At 37.8% G+C, this 21,867-nt stretch overlaps 1 protein-coding gene across 2 annotated transcripts in view; it reads right to left on the reverse strand.

Moving 5' to 3' along the window:
- map3k15 (mitogen-activated protein kinase kinase kinase 15) overlaps positions 1–21,867 on the reverse strand; it is a 75,847-nt gene that overhangs the window by 6,414 nt on the left and 47,566 nt on the right. For both annotated transcript variants that reach the window (XM_061713026.1, XM_061713025.1), the window contains 6 exons: positions 18,239–18,424; positions 14,876–14,981; positions 12,629–12,869; positions 4,416–4,528; positions 1,088–1,194; positions 935–1,011 (listed from right to left, as the gene is read on the reverse strand). In XM_061713026.1, coding sequence (XP_061569010.1) covers positions 935–1,011; positions 1,088–1,194; positions 4,416–4,528; positions 12,629–12,869; positions 14,876–14,981; positions 18,239–18,424 — 830 coding nt within the window. The remainder of the gene's footprint in view (positions 1–934; positions 1,012–1,087; positions 1,195–4,415; positions 4,529–12,628; positions 12,870–14,875; positions 14,982–18,238; positions 18,425–21,867) is intronic.

Here is a 21,867-nt window from a genome sequence, read left to right on the forward strand (position 1 = left end):
AAGTCTACGCCAGGGTACTGGAGAGGAGATTACGGCCGATAGTCGAACCTCGGATTCAGGAGGAACAATGCGGTTTTCGTCCCGGTCGTGGAACACTGGACCAGCTCTATACCCTCCGCAGGGTGCTCGAGGGTTCATGGGAATTTGCTCTCGATTTACCGGTCAATCTACGCCCCTACCCTCACCTATGGTCATGAACTTTGGGTAGTGACCGAAAGGACAAGATCGCGGATACAAGCGGCCGAGATGAGTTTCCTCCGCAGGGTGGCTGGACGCTCCCTTAGAGATAGGGTGAGGAGTTCGGTCACCCGGGAGGAGCTCGGAGTCGAGCCGCTACTCCTCCACATTGAGAGGAGTCAGCTGAGGTGGCTTGGGCATCTTTACCGGATCCTCCTGGATCCTCCCTAGGGAGGTGTTCCAGGCATGTCCCACCGGGAGGAGACCCCGGGGAAGACCCAGGACACGCTGGAGAGACTATGTCTCTCGGCTGGCCTGGGAACGCCTCGGACTCCCCCCGGAAGAGCTGGAGGAAGTGTCTGGGGTGAGGGAAGTCTGGGCATCCCTACTGAGGCTGCTGCCCCCGCGACCCGGTAACGGATAAAGCGGGAGAAGATGAGTGAGTGAGTGATGTATTTATTTATTTAATTTTGGCACAAAAAATCCTCCATACATGCAGGATGTGTTGTCTTCATTCTAAGGCTGATACAAGACTTTTCATTTTTTGCGGCTCCAGACATTTGTTTTTTGTGTTTTTGGTCTAATATGGCTCTTTCAACATTTTGGGTTGCCGACCCCTGAGCTAGATATTCACTGCTTTCTCTGGCAACAGAGGACTTGACGATCAAGTACTCTTTATTGCTTATTTAAAATCATAAGCAAAGTTGTGATTTATTTCCTCCAGTTGCAGCTGGATGTGTTTTGTGGCTACGGTTACCGTAGGTGCAGACAGCGGAGGTCGTCCTTGGTAACATCGTTCAGGACGTCGGCCAGAGTGTACTCCTCCATCACAAACTGGAACAAAACAGACTCACTGTTAGTCTTTAATCAGGATTCCCGGCGGCTCCAGACGGATGTTCAGACACTCGACCTTGTCCATGGTGTTGGCGTCCGCCCCCTGCTCCTTCAGCCAATCGGTGAGCGGCTTGTCTGGCTCGTGGTCCGCTGGAGTGTGATGGATGGAGGGAGGTGAAAGGTCTGAAACAAGGAACGCCTGGTTAACTTTGTCCACAAAAAAATCCCCTTATTGTTAGATTGATGTAAATGTATAACTATGATGCATCGCAATATCATCACATCACTGCAAAATCCACCGACGTACAGTAATGCCCCTGACTCATCTTTCCAGGATATTCTATCACTAATCCTGGGAAATCGGTCAAGTGTGTGTTTGTCTGTCTGTGTGTGTAGAGGACAGCAAGTTCTGGGAAAAAACACTTTCCTTATTAATCATTCACAGATGTTATCAGCTTAATGAGCAGCAGCTAAAACCATCAATTAAGATGGATATAATGCATGTTTTAGAGGTTCTGAGTAGGGATGGGCGGTATGGACTAAAAAATGTATCACGGTAATTTCTGGCATTTATCCCATTAACGATAAAAAAAATACCAATTCAACTCCACCTTTGTAACTATAAATCTATCTCACTCTCAGATCCGCCATGTTTGTTACACAAAAACCTCATCAACGGGAATTTATCCTTTCTTTCTTTCTTTCTTTCTTTCTTTCTTTCTTTCTTTCTTTCTTTCTTTCTTTCTTTCTTTCTTTCTTTCTTTCTTTCTTTCTTTCTTTCTTTCTGACTCATTTCTTTCTTTCTTTCAGGCTCATTTCTTTCTCTCTTTCTTTTTCTCTTTCTTTCTTTCTGACTCATTTCTTTCTTTCTTTCTTTCAGGCTCATTTATTTTTCTTTCTTTCTTTCTTTCTTTCTTTCTTTCTTTCTTTCTTTCTTTCTTTCTTTCTTTCTTTCTTTCTTTCATCCTTCTTTCTTTCTTTCTCACTCATTTCTTTCTTTCTTTCTTTCTTTCTTTCTTTCTTTCTTTCTTTCTGGCTCATTTCTTTCTTTCTTTCTTTCTTTCTTTCTGACTCATTTCTTTCTTTCTTTCTGACTCATTTCTTTCTTTCTTTCTGGCTCATTTCTTTCTTTCTTTCTTTCTTTCTTTCTTTCTTTCTTTCTTTCTTTCTTTCTTTCTGACTCATTTCTTTCTTTCTTTCAGGCTCATTTCTTTCTCTCTTTCTTTCTTTCTTTCTTTCTTTCTTTCTGACTCATTTCTTTCTTTCTTTCTTTCTTTCTTTCTTTCTTTCTTTCTTTCTGACTCATTTCTTTCTTTCTTTCAGGCTCATTTCTTTCTCTCTTTCTTTCTTTCTTTCTTTCTTTCTTTCTGACTCATTTCTTTCTTTCTTTCTTTCAGGCTAATTTCTTTTTCTTTCTTTCTTTCTTTCTTTCTTTCTTTCTTTCTTTCTTTCTTTCTTTCTTTCTTTCTTTCTTTCTTTCTTTCTTTCTTTCTTTCTTTCTTTCTTTCTTTCATCCTTCTTTCTTTCTTTCTTTCTTTCTGACTCATTTCTTTCTTTCTTTCTTTCTTTCTTTCTTTCTGGCTCATTTCTTTCTTTCTTTCTTTCTTTCTTTCTTTCTTTCTTTCTTTCTGACTCATTTCTTTCTTTCTTTCTTTCTTTCTTTCTTTCTTTCTTTCTTTCTTTCTTTCTTTCTTTCTTTCTTTCAGGCTCATTTCTTTCTTTCTTTCTGACTCATTTCTTTCTTTCTTTCAGGCTCATTTCTTTTTCTTTCTTTCTTTCTTTCTTTCTTTCTTTCTTTCTTTCTTTCTTTCTTTCTTTCTTTCTTTCTTTCTTTCTTTCTTTCTTCAGCATCAGCTTTACACAAACACCTCATCAATGTGAATTTATCATTTTTACCACGAGATGACAAATTCTTACCGTGGGGATTTTTTTGACGGTATATAGTGAACGGTAAAATATCACCCATTCCTAGTTCTGAGCACGTTAAATCAGCTGCAATAAGATTTTTAGTTTTTTCATCCAGCAGGCTCATCTTCATAGCAGAAAATGCAGTTTCAGGTTTTAGCATAAGAGAGTCCAGATATACAAACTGCTTCAAAAAGAATCACAGAAATTTAAAAAAACGTTACTTGACTTTGATTTTACTTTAGTTCAGGCATGGTCTGATACCAATTCTGATATCTGGATATCTGAGCTCTGCGTATAAGAAAACTGTTGTTTTCCTGATTAAATACCCCTTTTAAATACCAGTACTGTGGCTCAGAATGTTAAATGAATCCTACAATGCTGCAGTTTAGTGTGTTGTTGCTGTTGCATTCAGGCTTTCTTTGAGGAATTTCTCTCTTTTCTAAAAAGGGTTTTCCATTCTCCCCTTTGACTTAAACCTCAACCTCAGTAGCCCCAAAACTGAAACACACAAAGGGCGACACCCTGCCTACTAAACTGACTCGGAAATGTAGACATGTGCAATTCTCTGAGTAGCCACTAGGGGCTGGCTCCAATAGTGAGTCCATTTTCAATGGATAAAAGTTTACCACTCTACTTTACTTTTCCTTCAGAAACCTATAAGCAGAGCTGGGTAGAGGAGCCAGAAATTGTACTCAAGTAAAAGTACTGTTACTTCAGAATAATATGACTCAAGTAGAAGTAAAAAGTAGTCATCCAAATAATTACTTGAGTAAAAGTAAAAAAGTACTTGGTGAAAAAACTACTCAAGTACTGAGTAACTGTTGAGTAACGTCTGATTTTTTTTTTAACACAACCATTCAAACAGACAAAAGTACAAAATAATCATCTTCAGACAAATTAAATCAATAAAATAATAAAATAAATTAAAATTAATAAAAAATCGCTTAAATTAAAATAATCTTAAAGTAAATTCAAGTACTTTCATACATAATAAAATAAATAAAATAATAACAGAATAAAAAAATAAATTAAGCACAAGTAGCACAAAATTTCAAGCCTTTGTACTTTTCTTTTTTAACCAGGCAGAACTAGAACAAACATGAACTCATAGAAACTCTGTGTGTGTTTGAGTCTGTGTAAATGTGACAAAACATGCAAAAACAAACATTTTTCCCAAAGTCATGAGATTGACGCGTACGCGGATAAAAGGGATAAAAGAAAAGTAACAGCTCAATGTAGCTAATGTAGCGGAGTAAGAGGAACAGTTTCTTCTTCACAAATCTATTCAAGTAAAAGTAAAAAGTATAGTGATTCAAAACTACTCCTAAAAGTACAAAATTTCCCAAAACTTACTCAAGTAAATGTAACGGAGTAAATGTAACTCGTTACTACTCCCCTCTGCCTATAAGTGATGTCACACATGGGGTTGTCCTGTTATTTTTGTCCTTTTCTTTTAAATAAAGAGTGAAATGAAGCCAACACATGAGTGTTTTTACCTGGTGGTCTATGTCTGACTCTGACCAGCTCCAGATCGTGGCTCCTCTGCTGCAGCGTGGCCTTCAGGACCTGCTGGTACTCCTTCTCCTTCTGCAGCAGCTCTTCCAGCAGCCTGAACCAACACAAACCTCTGTTATAGTTCCTGCTAATGATCCCACGGGTGCACGAGAACACCGAGAGCAAAGGAGCCGACAGGAACCTTCTGATCGGCTTCGTTTCAGACGTGGCTTCAGAGCGTCCCAGTGCAAACGTTGACCAAAACCACATAAACATAGAATATGAAACCTAGAAAAGGATTTTGTTTGATTTTTCTGTGGTTTGGGTTCAAGTTGGCACATACAAGAATGTCTCAGGAAATTAGAATATTGTGATTTTCTGTAATGCAATTACAATAACAAAAATGTCATACATTCTGGATTCATTACAAATCTAAGGAAGAGTATTAGGGCCACTTAAAAAAAATAAAAAGAATTCTGAGAAAAAAGTCAGAATTCTGAGAAAAAAGTCAGACTTTTTTCTCAGAATTCTGACTTTTTTCTCAGAATTCTGACTTTTTTCTCAGAATTCTGAGATTAAAGTCAGAATTCTGACTTTTTTCACAGAATTCTGACTTTTTTCTCAGAATTCTGACTTTTTTCTCAGAATTCTTTTTATTTTTCTCCTGCCTGGCCCTAATACTCTTCCGTACAAATCAACTGAAATATTGCAAGCCTTTTATTATTTTAATATTGCTGATCATGGCTTACAGCTTAAGAAAACTCAAATATCCTATCTCAAACAATTAGAATATTCTGGGAATCTTAATCTTAAACTGTAAACCATAATCAGCAATATTAAAATATTAAAAGGCTTTCAATATTTCAGTTGATTTGTAATGAATCCAGAATGTATGACATTTTAGTTTTTTTAATTGCATTACAGAAAATAAAGGACTTTATCACAATATTCAAATTTTCTGAGACAGTCCTATATTATGTATACCTCCGAAATAAAACCAACTATTTATTGTTTCCTTGTTGAAACCACAACATCAAAACCTTGTTCGTAGCTTGAAGTTTAAGAATTGGATCTCGGTAAATAAATGAACACATTTCATCCTGATACACAGCAAAAACTCAATTTTACGAACATAAAAAAGCCTAGTTTTAAATATTTCGTCTTTTTTTTTTGTCTAGTGTTTTGACTATTTTGCCACTGTTACGAATTCTAGTTAAAACATCAACAAAGATATTTCTACTTAATGTGACACAAACCACTAGATTTAATAATATTTCTCTCATTTCCAGAGGTGCTCTCTTTGCAGTGTACTTGAATATGTTTCGAGTCATAGCTTTACTTTTGGGCTTTCACTCATACTTTTATTTATCTGCATGACTACATTTCAAACAAATGTGTTGCGCCCATTTCGGCCGTGACTTTGAGATCTTTGGTGCCAATTAGATTTTCCTGGTTTAATAAAGGTGTAATAATTTTAAAAAGTTGTTGAAATACACAGGGAAATGGGCCTTTACACTGCAAAAAACAGCCCCTCTAGTAATAAGCTTAATAGTACCGTATTTTCCGCACTATAAGGCGCACCTTCAATGAATGACGTATTTTAAAACTTTTCCATATATAAGGCGCACTAAATATATGGTAAAATACCATACTATAGTGTCTGGGGTTGAGTTACGTATCTACCTGATGGAGCTGCGCTACAGGAAATGCTACAAAATCCTACAGCAAATGCAAAAAAAAAAAACAAGAATAAAGGTACCGTATGTCAAACTTTATTAACAAAATAAAAACCAGCTTTGCTCCGTCTCGTCAAAGTCGCCATGATGCGAGTCAGCGTCGCTGCTGTTGTCTTGAATGACTGTGACGATTCCTGACGTTTTTAGCTCCATTACTTCGTTGACACCAACTACATTACCCACAATCCCCCTGACTACAGTAACAGAAATTACCGTAATGATCATATATAAGACGCACTGCTTTATAAGGCGCACTGCCGGTTTTTGAGAAAATTAAAGGCTTTTAGGTGCGCCTTATAGTGCAGAAAATACGTATGAATCTAGTCAAATTGTTTTATTTTAAACAAAAAAAAAAAGACTTGCAAAACAGCTCAGAGTCGTTAAACTGTTAAAGAGACTTTTACCGTCTTGGAAAAGAGTTTTTACAGTGTACGAAGGCGAATAAAGTAATTGATTAAATTAAATCGCGGCAACAAGACAGTTCCTAATGGGACGCAACCGTCTTGAAGGTGAACAAAGAGAGAGCTCTGAGACAGCGGGAGGATCAGGCGGGTCAGACAGTCAATGCAACAGTCAATAGAACTTAAAATTAGCTTTACACAAATGTAAGTTCTATTGAAACACGTGGGAAAAACACCTAACCGTTTAAGTGATGTGTGTTATAAGGTGTAAGGGCATTTTTAGGTTAGAAATAAGAACATTTCTTGGTAAGATCCTTAGTTTTTTGAGTGAAGGCAGTGAATTTGGTCGACTGTTGTAAGTTCAGGGTTTTTAATGAACAGCCATGAACCTACTGTATTATATAATTTAGTCTTAGTGATGTCAATTAACTCAATTTTTTTATTTTTTTATTAAATTTTTTTTTTTCTTTTTCTTATTTTTTTTTTCTCTTATTATTTATTTATTTTGGTTTAATTAATGTTATGAAAAGTAAAAAAAGGGGGGAAATATTGATAATTATATTGTTATTGTAAATCTTATTTTTTTTTCTTTTTTTAATGCCCTCAATAAATATATCTATACAAAAAAGTAATGTCGATTAACAGCTAACATCTTATGTTTATTTATTACTAAAATATTCGACACCTGCAGCCCTACTATGGTGATCGTGTCGTAGCGGAGCAGGGATGAGCTGCAGACAAATATTTACTTACACAGTTAAAGGATGTTATCAGATCAGCATCGTAACCTGAAACCTTCTGTAAATAAAGGTGATAATCTGCTAAACAATGCATGCCTTGTCCGCCGAGGGCTGCCAAAGCCGGGCCAAACCCACATCACCATAAATCAACACAGCCATGAAATACAATCATAGAGAGACACGTCTTTTATTTTGAAATGACATCAGAACCCTGTTCTTAAGAAGACCCATTGAAGAAAAAGGCTTGTTATCACAGCCCTGAAAGCTCATCTTAGTGGTCACGCGCGGGAATGTTTTGGGGGATTTCGGTCAGAGGAAAATGACTTCACGATAAAACTTAATGAAAACAGTATAACTAGAGATCTGCAGCCGAGCCTCGGAGGAATGTGAGTCAGGCTTCGCACGAGGTTAAGAGGTCAATTCAGTAACGGATGAGGGATTAATTATATAATGAGCATCTATAAAGTTAGACAGGGTTCAACCTCCGAGGAAAATCATTGTTCAGCCATGCAAGGGGAACGATTCCTGTAAATCAGGCGTGTTGGAGGGAAATGTCATGTTTCCATTACGCGTCTTCTCAAAACAAAAGCAACAATTACAACGAGGTACCGCTGTTGGGAGGGGGCAGTACTCGAGTTGTAAAAAAAAATCAGGGGGGATGGTGGATTTTATCATATGGGGACAGATAATTTGTGCTGATTACAAATAATATAATATATTACAAATAATAGCAGTGACCAAAACACCTGCAGAAATACTGCAGGAATGACATAGCAGCAGTTAAATGCTTTAAATATCCACTGGGCTTACATCAAATACATCAAAACACAACAATAAAATACAGTTTTCTGAACTTATCAATATGACTCTGTCCTTCACAGGATAAGTAAAATGGATCACTGCAAAAACTCACAATCTTAACAAGAATATTTGTCTTATTTCTGGTTAAAATGTCTAATTTTAGTAAAAAATCTCATTACACTTAAAAGAAGACTCATCACTGGAAAAAACAACAATTTTCACCTGTTTCAAGTAGATTTTCACTTGAAATAAGTAGAAAAATCTGCCAGTGGAAAAAGATTTTTATGCTTGTAATAAGAAGAAAAATCTTGTCCCACTGGCAGATTTTCCTACTTATTTCAACTGAAAATTTACTTGAAACAGGTGAAAATTGTCCAATAAGTTATTTTTCTGGTGATGACTCTAAATGTTGAAATAGCAGTAAAACCACATTTATTGATGAAATGACATAAGGGATGGAAAGGGGGGATGACAGTTTTACAGGGGGGATGATTTTGACTGTTTTTATTTCAGGGGGGATGCCATCCCCCCTCATCCCCCCTCAACTCCAGTACTGGGTGCGGGCCGCAATTCTCGTAAAATGTCGTCCAGCGAGACTCGTCCTCAAAACAAAGAAGGAAAATAACTTGTCTTCGAATAAGATGCATGGAAACATCTTTAGTTTTGTATTAAAATTTATTTATTTGGGGACTGCAGCTCCTGCTGTTGAGAAAATAGTCAACAGAAGACGACAGTTGATCATTCATACGGTCATGTATCACCTAACCAGACTGTGTCACCTTGTAGTAAACGCTTGTGTTGATAATCGTGAAGGTGTCTTGAACGCATATTCTGACAATTGACCCTTTGTCAGCCTTCTGATTGGTCCCTGACTGACCAATCAGAAAAATCATTCTCCTTTGCTGCATCCGGGCAGAATATAATGTTGGACAAAACAGCCGTCTCTCTCGTTCACATCAATGGAAAAAGCGTAGTATTTACTTGTATCAAAATTAAATCACTGGATTATTTTTTTTAAACTTCGTATTAGTAAAAGGAACACTTGGTAACACACTCCATACAGTGCAGTGAGGAAGCAGCATATTTTTATCCCCAAACTGGCAAAAATCGGATCCGTACTTCCAAAACAAAGCCGGCTCGGCAGCAGCTACAAACACGAACACGTTTATTTATTTATCTTAAAATGGTTAAGCGGTGTGCTTGGGGCACTGGTTAAAGTGACACCCGCTACCCAGAGAGAATCACAGGAATACACTTCATCTCAAAACAAATGGTAAATTAGGAAAAATGTCTGCTTTGGATAAAGCTAAGTGGACGGCCACACCTTCCACCGTGCAATCAGCTAAACCAGGGCTCTAGAGCCGCATGCGGCTATTTAGCGCCGCCCTAGTGGCTCCTGGAGCTTTTTCAAAAATGTTTGACCTTTTTTTTCCTTTTTTTCTTCTTTTTTTCCTTTTTTCTCTTTTTCTTTTTTTCCTTTTCTTCTTTTTTCTCTTTTTTTCTTCCTTTTTCTTTTCCTTTTTAATCTCGACATTTCGACTTTTTTCACGAAATTCTGACTATTTCCTCAACATTTCGACTTTTTTCTCAAAATTTTGACTTTTTTCTCGACATTTCGACTTTTTTCTCATCATTTTGACTTCTTTCTCAAAATTTTGACTTTTTTCTCAACATTTCAACTTTTTTCTCGACATTTCGATTTTTTTGTCGTCATTTCGACTTTTTTCTCGACATTTCAACTTTTTCTCAACATTTCGACTTTTTTCTCATCATTTTGACTTTTTTCTCGACATTTTGACTTTTTTCTCGAAATTGTACTTCAACATTTATCTCGACATTTCAAATGTTTTTCTCAAAATTTTGATTTTTTTTTTTCAACATTTCAACTTTTTTTTCAACATTTCGATTTTTTTCTCATCATTTCGACTTTTTTCTCAACATTTCGACTTTTTTCTCAACATTTCAACTTTTTTCTCGACATTTTGATTTTTTTCTCGTCATTTCGACTTTTTTTTCGACATTTCGACTTTTTTCTCAACATTTCGCCTTTCGCCATTTGTCTTCATTCTAATGCTTATACATACAAGTCTTTTAATTTTTCGCGGCTCCAGACATATTGGTTTTTTGTGTTTTTGGTCAAATATGGCTCTTTCAACATTTCGGGTTGCCGACCCCTGGTCTAAACTAATCAAAGATCTCCTTTTTGCTGAAAAACTCAGTTTTTTAAACTCACTACACAGTACCCGAAGTTTTCCTTTTTATTTATATATAGTTGGTGTTTATTTTCTTTGGTACAATAATTGGAAATAAAGTGATGTAAGACCACGTTTTTAGAATGGAAGTGGAAGGGAGAGATGACAGTTTAGTCTGATCTAGTAATGGGTCGATTACACATCTACGTCCTCCAGAGAAGAATGAACAATTAATATGAATTTTGCTGTTTCTCTTATGGATTTATGGTGTATTTTTTCAGCCTATTGATGGTCTCCTTCACTTGTCTTGAGATCTCCTTGGACTTTGAATTGACTGCTCCAGTCCTCCAGCTCCGACTGCAAATCAATCCCTTATATCCGCTCCAGAGCTTTGATCTGCTCCCTTTGTTCTGAGCTACTGAGGGAACAGACGGCCACACCGCACCTGACAGATTATCTTCTTTTCAGTCATATTTTGTTTAAAGCTGAAAGTCTACACTTTAGCCACAACGTTGCTTTATTACAGATCTGTTGGTGCGGAAATATAAAATTGTAAGATTAAATAGTCATCACTAGGGATGGACTAAAAAATGTATCACGATAATTTCTGGCATTTATCCCGATAACGATAAAAATGACGATAAAAAAAATACCAATTCAACTCCACCTTTGTAACTATAAATCTATCACCACATTCAGTCTTTTGAGCCCCCAAAACACTGCTCTAAAAGATACTAAATGCTACTAAACTACACCAATTACATTTAAAGGAGCCGTCTGTAAGAAATGTCCAAAACTGGTACTGCAGTCACTTTCAAAATATTGTTGAGCGGCGTGTACCCTCCCCCTCCTCCCCCCGACCAGAGGTTGCCAGGTAGGCTGCAGAATGCAGCAGGACCGTAGGCTGCCATGGCTGCCATAATTAGAGCCGAGCTGGCAACCCGGATGCCGAAACAATACTGACTTGGTGATTGGGAGATAGGTGGAGGGTGGAGCTTCAGAAACAATACTGACTTGGTGATTGGGAGATAGGTGGAGGGTGGAGCTTCAGAAACAATACTGACTTGGTGATTGGGAGATAGGTGGAGGGTGGAGCTTCAGGCCAAAACAAAAAATGACAACATAAACATCAGTTGAGGGCTGCAACTCCTCTTTTTAAACTGGATTATCCTGGCTTGAGTGCTGTTGTCAGTGACATAAGTATTTGAAATGAACATTTTTAAATGTCTGTTGACATATCGGGGTCATTTTATGATTCGTTTTATTATTGCTCTTACATACAGCTCCTTTAATTAATAAAAAACTATTAAATGAGTTACACCTGTACTGCAAAACTGGAATGACTCAGATCCGCCATGTTTGTTACACAAACACGTATCAACTGGAATTTATCCTTCTTTCTTTCTTTCTTTCTTTCTTTCTTTCTTTCTTTCTTTCTTTCTTTCTTTCTTTCTTTCTTTCTTTCTTTCTTTCTTTCTTTCTTTCTTTCTTTCATCAACGGGAATTGATTCCTTCCTTCCTTCCTTCCTTCCTTCCTTCCTTCCTTCCTTCCTTCCTTCCTTCCTTCCTTCCTTCCTTTCTTTCTTTCTTTCTTTCTTTCTTTCTTTCTTTATTTCATCAACGGGAATTGATTTGTTCTTTCTTTCTTTCTTTCTTTCTTTCTTTCTTTCTTTCTTTCTTTCATCAACGGGAATTGATTCGTCCGTCCGTCCGTCCTTTTTCTTTCTTTCTTTCTTTCTTTCTTTCTTTCTTTCTTTCTTTCTTTCTTTCTTTCTTTCTTTCTTTCTTTCTTTCTTTCTTTCTTTCTTTCATCAACGGGAATTGATTTGTTCTTTCTTTCTTTCTTTCTTTCTTTCTTTCTTTCTTTCTTTCTTTCTTTCTTTCTTTCTTTCTTTCTTTCCCACACATGTACGTTGTGCGTGGATTTAACGCAGAACCATAAATCAGCTTTACACAAAAACATTATCAATGGGAATTTATCATCTTTACCGTGAGATGAACAAATTCTTACCGTGGGGAATTTTTTGATGGTATATCGTGAACGGTAAAATATCACCCCTTTCCTAGTCATCACTGAGGAAGTAATCACGTTAATTCAACTGTCTTGTTAAAGGTCACGCTGTCAAGTGGAAACATTGTTTCCTGATTGATTAGTGTCACAATTATTAAGAATGTTTTTTTGTCAATGTCCTTTTGTAAATGAACAATAATCTGAACGTTGTCTTCTACTTCCTGTTATAGATATGTGATAAACAGTGACTCCTTCCAGATAATGCGCGTTTTGTTTCCCAACGTAAACCGGTAGAAACCAGTTCCCCCCTAACCTGCAGCGGTTCTGGCCGTACCTGCTGGTCTCCTGCTTGAGCCGGCCCAGCTGGGCTCCCAGGTGATGGTGCAGCCGCTGGTGCTCGTGGGAGTGGGCCGAGTTCAGGGTGCTGATGCTGGAGTGGGCGGCGTCGGCGCTCGTCCCCGGCTCGTCGGAGGTCGACGCTAAAACGGGACCGAACTCTGATTCCACTTCATCCACCTCGTCATCCTTGTCCGCTCCCTCACACTCCGACGCCGGCCCGAAGTGTGTCTGCAGCTCTGCAGGTCAAAGCCACGACAGTTAGTGCATCTTTGCTCACATCGTCTTATCCAGGGGTGTCAAACTCATTTTGCTTGGCGGGCCGGATTTGACCAATTTTTTTCTCGCGGGCCGCACGCTAAAGATAACAAAAACGGTGCGAAATTTTTTTTTTCTAATTCTTTTTTTTTTACTATTGTTATCTAATCCAATATCAATTTAGTTAATTTTAAAGGAAATATGCACCTTGTTTACACTCTAATTATGTAAAATATATTTCTTCAGGATCTTTTCTTGAAATTTCTCGTTATTTTTCAAATTATGTAAGATACTTTTAATATCATTTTACAAAGATAAACAGAAACAACTATGTTTTTTTTATATTTCGCTTTTTTATAGGAAATTTAATTAAAAGCTAAATCTTTCTTATTACATCCGAGAGTGTTTCTTTGTGATTTAGAGATTTTTCCAGTACAACTAAGTGTATTTATTTTTAAAAATTGGGGCGGATATTTACGCCAGTGTGCCGAAAAAGTCAGCACTTCTTTTTTAACTGTTTTACTTTGTCACTATCGTCGTATTCAAAACTGAAATTCTCTGAATAAATATCTTCTATCATCTTTTTTAGCAGTGATATTTTTCCTGCGAAAATATATGATAGTAGTCAGTTAATAAAAATAAACGACCGTCTACAAAGAAATAAAATCGGCAAATGCATTCTAGAAAACTAAAAAAATGTCGAAAACTGCTCTTTGTGGAATAACGATGGATTTGTAGAAGAGATATATTATCAATATGCTGCGATTCATGGCAATTATTTATGCCTTCCTTTTTAGTAAATAAACACTTAGTTTTTTTGTGTTGGAAACTTCTCGCGGGCCGCATGAAAACCTCTCTCGGGCGCACATTTGACACCCCTGGTCTTATCTGTGTTTTCCCTCCGGCGACGGTAAGGCCCAGTCCCAATACTCCCCCTACCCCTTTCGTTTTCATCCCTTCCCATAAATTTTGCGCGTTCCCGTGAGGGTAGTGGTGTCCCAATTCCTCTTTTCACCTAGGGGGAGTGCACATATCGAGGGCGAGTGGTTATGAATCTGGCCCTTCAGAGCGAGGGTTTTCAGATGCTACCCTAGATGACCGAGGGCTAGAAAGATTTCCCAGAATGCTTTTCGTCGTCATTTGCGGACTGAATCAAAAAAAAAAAACATGGCGGACATTTCTTATTTTTTAGTGAATAAAATCAATATTTTGAGTTAGTTTCTGAATAAAAATACGTTTTGATTACATTTCTAGCGAGAAATATATATTTTACTGTCATAATATTCACTCAGTGAATGTACATAATCACTCATTTTCCTCGTTGTTGCAACCTCGCCGGAATAAAGGCTGATTTATGGTCCCGCGTTACACCAACGCAGAGCCTACGGCATAGGTTACGCGGCGACGCGCACCGTACGCCGTACGCCGTACCCTACACCGTAGGCTCTGCGTCGATTTAACGCGGAACCATAAATCAGCTCCGGAGCCGGTGGGCAGAAATCCCGAAATTTTTGGAGCAAATTTCTTAACAGGCGTAGCTACAACTGTTAGATTTCATCTATTACACCAACATTTATCTTCCTAAATGATTTATTTCAGCCAGCGGTAATTCTCCACAGAGCTGCAGGTTTCTCCCCGGGACGACGGCGCAGCGAGAAATTTCTTAACAGGCGTTATTTGGATAAACTGAGCCCAGGTTGGGGATCTTAACGGTTACTTTTACACCTGAAAAAATATTAAAACTTAATAAAGTGGCATATTAACAGCGCTACAGCTGAAATTAAAACAGCTTTTGGCTCTCAGCTTCCTGATTAGTGGTGGTGCTGAAAGTAGGAGTAGTGGGTGTATTGGGACAGACCCCTGGGAAGATTTCAAGTGCCCTAAAATCTGTCCCTTCTTTTTTAGGGGTAGTGAAGAAAAGAAGGGCGAGTGAAAGAAAGTAGGGGGTGTATTGGGATTGAGACTAAGTGATGCGAGCGTCTCCCACCAGGGATGAGGATGGTGATGGCCGCCTGCACAGCTCGGCGGATGATGTTGTCCATGGCAAACATCCAGTGAGGTTTAATGTGATGATTCCTCAGGACCTTGTTCACCTGACATGGAGAGGAAACATCTTAGATACTTTTCTGCAGAGTTAAAATCCAGCTTTCTACTCTTAGTTTAACTTTTATGCATTGGTTATGAAACAAAGTACTAACATAAATCTGTTCAAAAGAGATACAAAAAATTATTTATGAACAGGTATATGGAAGAAGAATTGGGTTAACGAAGAATGTGAGAAACAAATAAAAAAAGGGAAAAAGGTATATTATACTTTCTTAAGATATGTTTAGATATTTATGTGGATATTTATGTAGTATATATTATATGTTGAGAGGGATAGTTATAATTATGTAATATATGTTATATATGTATTAGGTATGTAGCATATATATATTTAAAGGGATATTTATGTAGTTTATATAGTGTATATTTAAATAATATTTGTATTTTCTATATATTGATGTAATTATGTAATATTTTCTATATACTTATATGGATAATTATGTAGTAATAGGCATGTTTAGGTAGTATTTATATAGACTATATTTATATGGATATTGTGTAGATATAATAATAACAATATTTTAAATTCATAGAGTTATAAAGGGGTAGGAACTAGGAAAAAGTGTAGACTTCCTCCTACTCCTTTTTTTCGAACATATGTGAATATGAAGATGTTACTGTTTATTTTTTATTTAAATTTTTTTATATACATGTTCGAAATAAAAATTAATTAATTAATTAATTAATTAATGGAGTCTCCCACGGAAGAACAATGGATTATAAAGCATTACCAGAGCCAATGACAGTACTGCACCAATGACACATCTTGTAATACCACTCTGTCCCACTAGAGGTGCACTTTGTTGTGTCTCACTCATAAACTTGGCCCCATGTGGTCAAAACTGTTATTGCTACATAGTGTGGCTTTGCATTGGGGTATATTGAAATAAAACACTTTTAAAAATCACATTTTCTCTTTTTGGCACCATCCGGTGGTGTCCGGACTAACAATTATTTAAAAAACGTTGACATAAAACAACATTAAAACCTTGCTAAGGTGTGACTCCTGTACTTTTTACCATTAAAGTTATTTTTGTGTCATTTTACATAAAAGAGCAGCTGATTCTTTAAACTTTGAAAGTTCATATGTCGACCACTAAAATTGTGATAAATTAAAATTACAGAAGGGGTTTCCTACAACCTCCTTTTTTGCTCACTTTGTCGTGTGCAGATATTTATTAATAAGTGCTTATTCTTTTAACATTCGATCACTGTGGTCAGATAATAGGCACATTAGAAATGATTCTGGGGTGTCTTTGGCCCAAACGTGGGTTTTTGCACATGTTGGACGACCCAGATGAGGCTTGAATATCAAAAGCTGAACGGATGTGTCAAGAAAACACAGAATTGTGCCGTGTCTGATGAATCTGTGGCTGGGTTAAAGCAGCCGAATGTGAGCCAGTGTTTCTTAGACTTAGCTTTCTTATTTATATATATGTTAGGGTTAATGTAGAAAAACGGCTATTTTGCAAAATAGCCGGTCAATGTGCAAAATAACCGCCAGGTTAATGTAGTAAAACGGCAGTAGCCGGTTAACGCTGTGGATGTGTCAGACCCCACACTTTTCTGGGGAGTGTAACGTTAGGCTTCTTCACTAGCCATAAATAGCCTTGTCAACAACAAGCATGTGCAGCAGATGGGCTTCTTCCACTGGCTGCTACGCACCAACTGCACTGATTGGAGACTGTAAGTGACCGGTTTGAAGCGCGAATTTCATCCATTCAACTGAACTGTAGGCTGTTCTGTAGTAACTGGACTCTATCTACCAAATGAATTACGTTTGCTTAGTTTGTTTTGGTTTAATCAATTTGTGCAAATGGAGGAGGAGGAGAGACCTCGTCTCATCATGCGCGCGCTTTGGGTTTGTGCGATTCGGGTTTAGGAGCTTCCATGAGAGAGACGCAACAACTGTTTGTCTGTTTTGGAGGTGCAAAGAGAAGGTGGAAATAGATCTTTCCTCACAAAGACTGTCACACTGGATATTTGCGAGTACATTTCCCAGACCTATAAGGCTGGTAGAGGTGAGTGCCCTCCACTGCGCTTTGCCACCTCGGTGGCGCTCTATTCTGGGGTGCCAATGACGTGATCTGTAGTTTGCATTATTCGTTTTTGAATACACAATTGAGGAATATACTGCATGGGATTTGGACTCAGAATAATTGCTATAATTGCCAGGGTATGCCACGGTCAGCTCTAGACAATTGTCTCGATCTGACTGGAGCATCGAGACTGGAGAGATGATTAAAAATGTGATGTCCGCGCACCATGAGTTTAAAAATGTATTGCCACCTTAACAAAAGTACCTTGTGTCCATTTTTCTACATTAGCCGCCCTGCCGGCAAATTTACACATTGACCGGCTAGTTTGCAAAATAGCCGTTTTTCTACATTAACCCCAACATATATATATATAAAAAAAAAGATATTCTAGCACTGGCGTGACAGCAACTGTGTCCAACTGGACTCCCAGCAGTCTGACCAGCACTAATATGTAGGGGTGGGCAAAAATATTGATACAGCAATATATCGCGATACATAGTCTCCCGATACGATATCGATATTCAATGTATGTATCGCGATATATTGCCGTATCAATATTTTTGCCCACCCCTAGCTGCACTTTATTTTGTGATTTCAGTGTGGGTGAGACACTGCATTTTATTTTTGTCATTTTAAGTCAGGGGCAAGTAGCTGTACTGTATTTTTGTGATTTCAATTTCAGTGTGGGTGAGACACTGCATTTTATTTTGAGTATTTTGTATCTAAGAATAATGCACACACTGCACTTTTCATTGTGTTTCAGTGTGTTTTTTCATGCAAATATGTTGCATAATTAAAATTGAAAGTTTAAATTACATTGTTTTGACTCAGTCTGTCCAATGAATTATCACTATCATCTGATGTACATATATACAACTTGGATTTTAAGATGTGTAATGCATTTTTAAATTTTTCGCTGAACTATGTAGAATATCGCGATATATATGGGGATATATTGCATAATCGGGATATCGCAATTTGTATCGTAATATCCACTATATATCCAATATCCACCCCTACTAATATGTGATTTTTGTGCTTGTGTTCTCTCAGATGTAAGTCGCTTTGGATAAAAGCGTCTGCTAAATGACAGTAGTAGTAGTAGTAGTATTAGTAGCCAAATAAAAACTGCAGATACGGGCCGATTTTGGGCCGAACGGTCTTTGATATCTGGTTGTACTTCTGACGTGAGTGCCGGTACTAACCGAGTCCTGGAAGCCGAACAGAACCAGCTGGATCTGGTTGATGGAGGTGGAGTCGAAGTCGAGGTCCAGCTTGAGTTTGGAGATGGTGTCCGCCATGACGCGCCTCTCAGGAGAATGAATGAAGTCCCGAAGGATGCAGATGATCTGCTTTATGTGTTCAACGGACAGCTGGAGCTCTTCGCTGCCCTGAACAAACACACATTTACACACAGAAGGGCATTAAAATAAGATGAAACAAGTTGGAGTGTCTCCACGATTTATCTAAATGAACGGTACTTGATCCGTGTGATATTGCATGACAGAAGAGATCAGGCATGATATAATAGAATTTAAAAAGAAAACAATTGCACCCCCTGCTGGTGGCGCAAGAAACTGCAGGCTCCTGTCTTGAACTTGTTTGTATACTTTACTGGAATAAAGTTTCTTAAATGAACAAACCCAACTTGTTTGTTTTTTGCATCCCTTCGGTGGTTGTAAATAATGAAGTCACTTTAATTTGAGATGATGTACAAGGAGAAAAACAACTTTTAAAGTTTTAAAAAAGGTCAGTTTTTTTGTGAGGAGTTTCCCATGTGCTGCACAAAGCACAACAATCATTGTTGGGTATAAAGTCTGTACCAGTGAGCATATGGAAAGATCAAAGCAAAAAGCATTCACAAACACCAACTATTGTTCATGATAACCTTTATAAATGCAGACATGTGGATAATTCATGATTCTGGCAAATCACATCAGGAACTTGGGAGGATTTTTGACGTAGTTGTTTAAATAAAAGCTCCAGTTTGTTATTCCAAAGTTAAAAATGTGTAACTTTCTAAGTTTGTAAAGTTTTCACCTCATGTAAGGGACGTCAACGCCAAGAAAAAACTTCCCAAGAAAGAAAGATCGCAGTTCATAAAGTGGCTACTAGGGGCCGGTCCCAAAAACGAGTCACTCTCCACAGACCGCAGTTTCAAATATTCAGCCTTGTAGCAGAAATAAACATTTCTACTTTACAGGGGAGGATTTTATTGCACCAAATCAAGTAACTTTATGGAAAGCAACACATTTATGCATAACTAGGGGAGTGGTCTTTGATTGGCGGGCAGCTAATATATGCCTGCATGTTCTTGTAGCACCAGCAGGGGGTGCAATTTCTCACTTTTTCAAGTCTTTTAAAGTAAAAAAAATATTTAAAGGTATTGTGACATCATTTTTAACATGCTTTTAACACTATTAAAAGTCTTGGCCAACATCCCTCAAATGTGTCTAAAAGAGTGTAACAAGAAAAACTTCAATCTAGTACTCTTTTCCTGGCTTTTTATTACAGTGTTTTTTTGCCCCGTGAAAAATGCTTCCTTTTCTCCCTTTCCTGTCAATCATTGCGCCGCTCCTCCTCCAAACCTCCTCCTCCTCCAGCCATACGCTCACAGCGGCGTCGGAGAGCGACAGGCGAAGCATGCACGGAAAAGCAGCAGGGCGAACCACAGCAAACAATCATAAAAATAAAGGCATGCAAGCAGCACTGTCCCCTTATCTTAAGTCCAGTCAGTGGCCGCGGGTCTTCTTAGCAGTTTTCCTCCGGTGATGAAAACAAAAGAGGCTCTAAACACTAAACAGCTCCGTGTTAAGCCTGATTTATGGTTCCGCGTTAAATCGACGCAGAGCCTACGCCGTAGGGTTCAGCGTACGGTGCGCGTCGCCGCGTAACCTTACGCCGTAGTCTCTGCGTCGGTGTAACGCGGAACCATAAATCAGCCTTTATGGTGCACTGGAGAGGAGAGGAGACAGGGAGCTGGGTGGAGGGGGCGGTGATTTAGCGGGCCGTTACGTAACGATCCGCCACCAAACCACATGCGCCGTTTTTGCATAGTTATGCAGAAAATCCCAGAAAGCACACAATACACTGAATGTTAAAAGTTCGTTGTTTTTTGGGTGTAATTGATGTCAAGACACCCAACAAAACACAAAAAATCAAGAAAAATGTGTTTTTCATGTCACAATACCTTTAAGATCAGATAAACCTACCGGTTGGTCTAGAACGGGGTTCGGCAACCCGTGGCTCTAGAGCTGCATGCGGCTCTTTAGCGCTGCCCTAGTGGCTCCTGGAGCTTTTTCAGAAATGTTTGACCTTTTTTTTCCTTTTTTTCTTCTTTTTTTCCTTTTTTTCTTCTTTTTTTCTTCTTTTTTCTTTTTTTTCTTCCTTATTCCTTTCCTTTTTAATCTCGACATTTCAACTTTTTTCTCAAAATTTTGACTTTTCTCGACATTTCGACTTTTTTCTCGAAATTTTTACTTTTTTCTCAACATTTCGACTTCTTTCTCGAGATTGAACTTCATCATTAATCCCGACATTTCGACTTTTTTCTCGAAATTTTGACTTGTTTCTCCACATTTCGACTTTTTTCTCGAAGTGCATAATAATGAAAAAATAAAATATTCCCCCAGTTATAACTAATATACAGCATGTATTTGCCTTCAATCTAAGGCTGATACAAGACTTTTCATTTTTTGCGGCTCCAGACATATTCGTTTTTTGTGTTTTTGGTCCAATATGGCTCTTTCAACATTTTGGGTTGCCGACCCCTGGTCTAGGAGTAAGGATGGAGTACCGCATTGATAAAATTTAAATCATTGCAGCTGCAGAGCAGACAGTCAAGAGAGTAAATACAAGTGTAATAAATAAATGCCACCAAAACATAATTTCAGGACCCTTTCAGGCGGAAATGTTCCGGGACTTCCAGCCAATCAGGACGTAACATCAGTAGCAGCGGGGTCCTGCGGGTCCGACTGATACTCTTTGTTTCAGCTCCGGAAACACTAGTTACAGATCTTGATAGCAAGATTTGAAATGACGACGTGTGGACAGTAGGGCTGTTCGATTAATCGATTTTAAATCGTAATCGCGATTAAGTAATTAGAACGATGTTAAAACGCGAAAATCGTAAAATCGATTTTTCACTTTTTTTTTTTTTTTTTTTTTTTTTTAATTTTTTTTTTTTTATTTATTTTTTTCCTCTTCTGCACACATATTAATGATTGATACCATATTAATGATTGATGGAAATACCTCTCAATACCTGCCACAAGTGCCCCATGGGAGAGGCTCTTTAGTGTAGGAGGGGGCGTTGTAACATGCCACCGGGCATCCCTCAAGCCAGATGCGGTAGACCGGCTCGTGTTCCTTGCAAAAAACTTGCAAATGTGGATAGCAAGTGTAATGACTGACATTACACACCTCTACCTCCTTCATTGCATTATTATTTAGTATGCAAAGACCCAGTTTAGTTTAATTAGAAAATGTCTTGTTTTATTTAATTGGAAATATAACTTACTGTATGTTTGCAAGTGCTGATTTGCTGATTTTTTTTTCAGAGATAAAACTTTATATTTTATTATATTTTTTAAAACTTTTTTTTCAACTTATTTATTCATTCATTTTTGGTTTAATAAGAGCAAAGTTTGCACTTAAAGCCCAACGGGGCAAATGTTCAATAAAAAAACAGCATATTTGAAATCATTTCTTTGCTTTTTGTCAATTCACAAAATAATCGTAATCGTAATCGAAAATCGGATTTTGAGAGAAAAAAAATCGAGATTTTATTTTTGGGCAAAATCGAACAGCCCTAGTGGACAGATTTGATTCGAAT

Source organism: Cololabis saira, chromosome 22, assembly GCF_033807715.1.
Source record: "Cololabis saira isolate AMF1-May2022 chromosome 22, fColSai1.1, whole genome shotgun sequence".
NCBI lineage: Eukaryota > Metazoa > Chordata > Actinopteri > Beloniformes > Belonidae > Cololabis > Cololabis saira.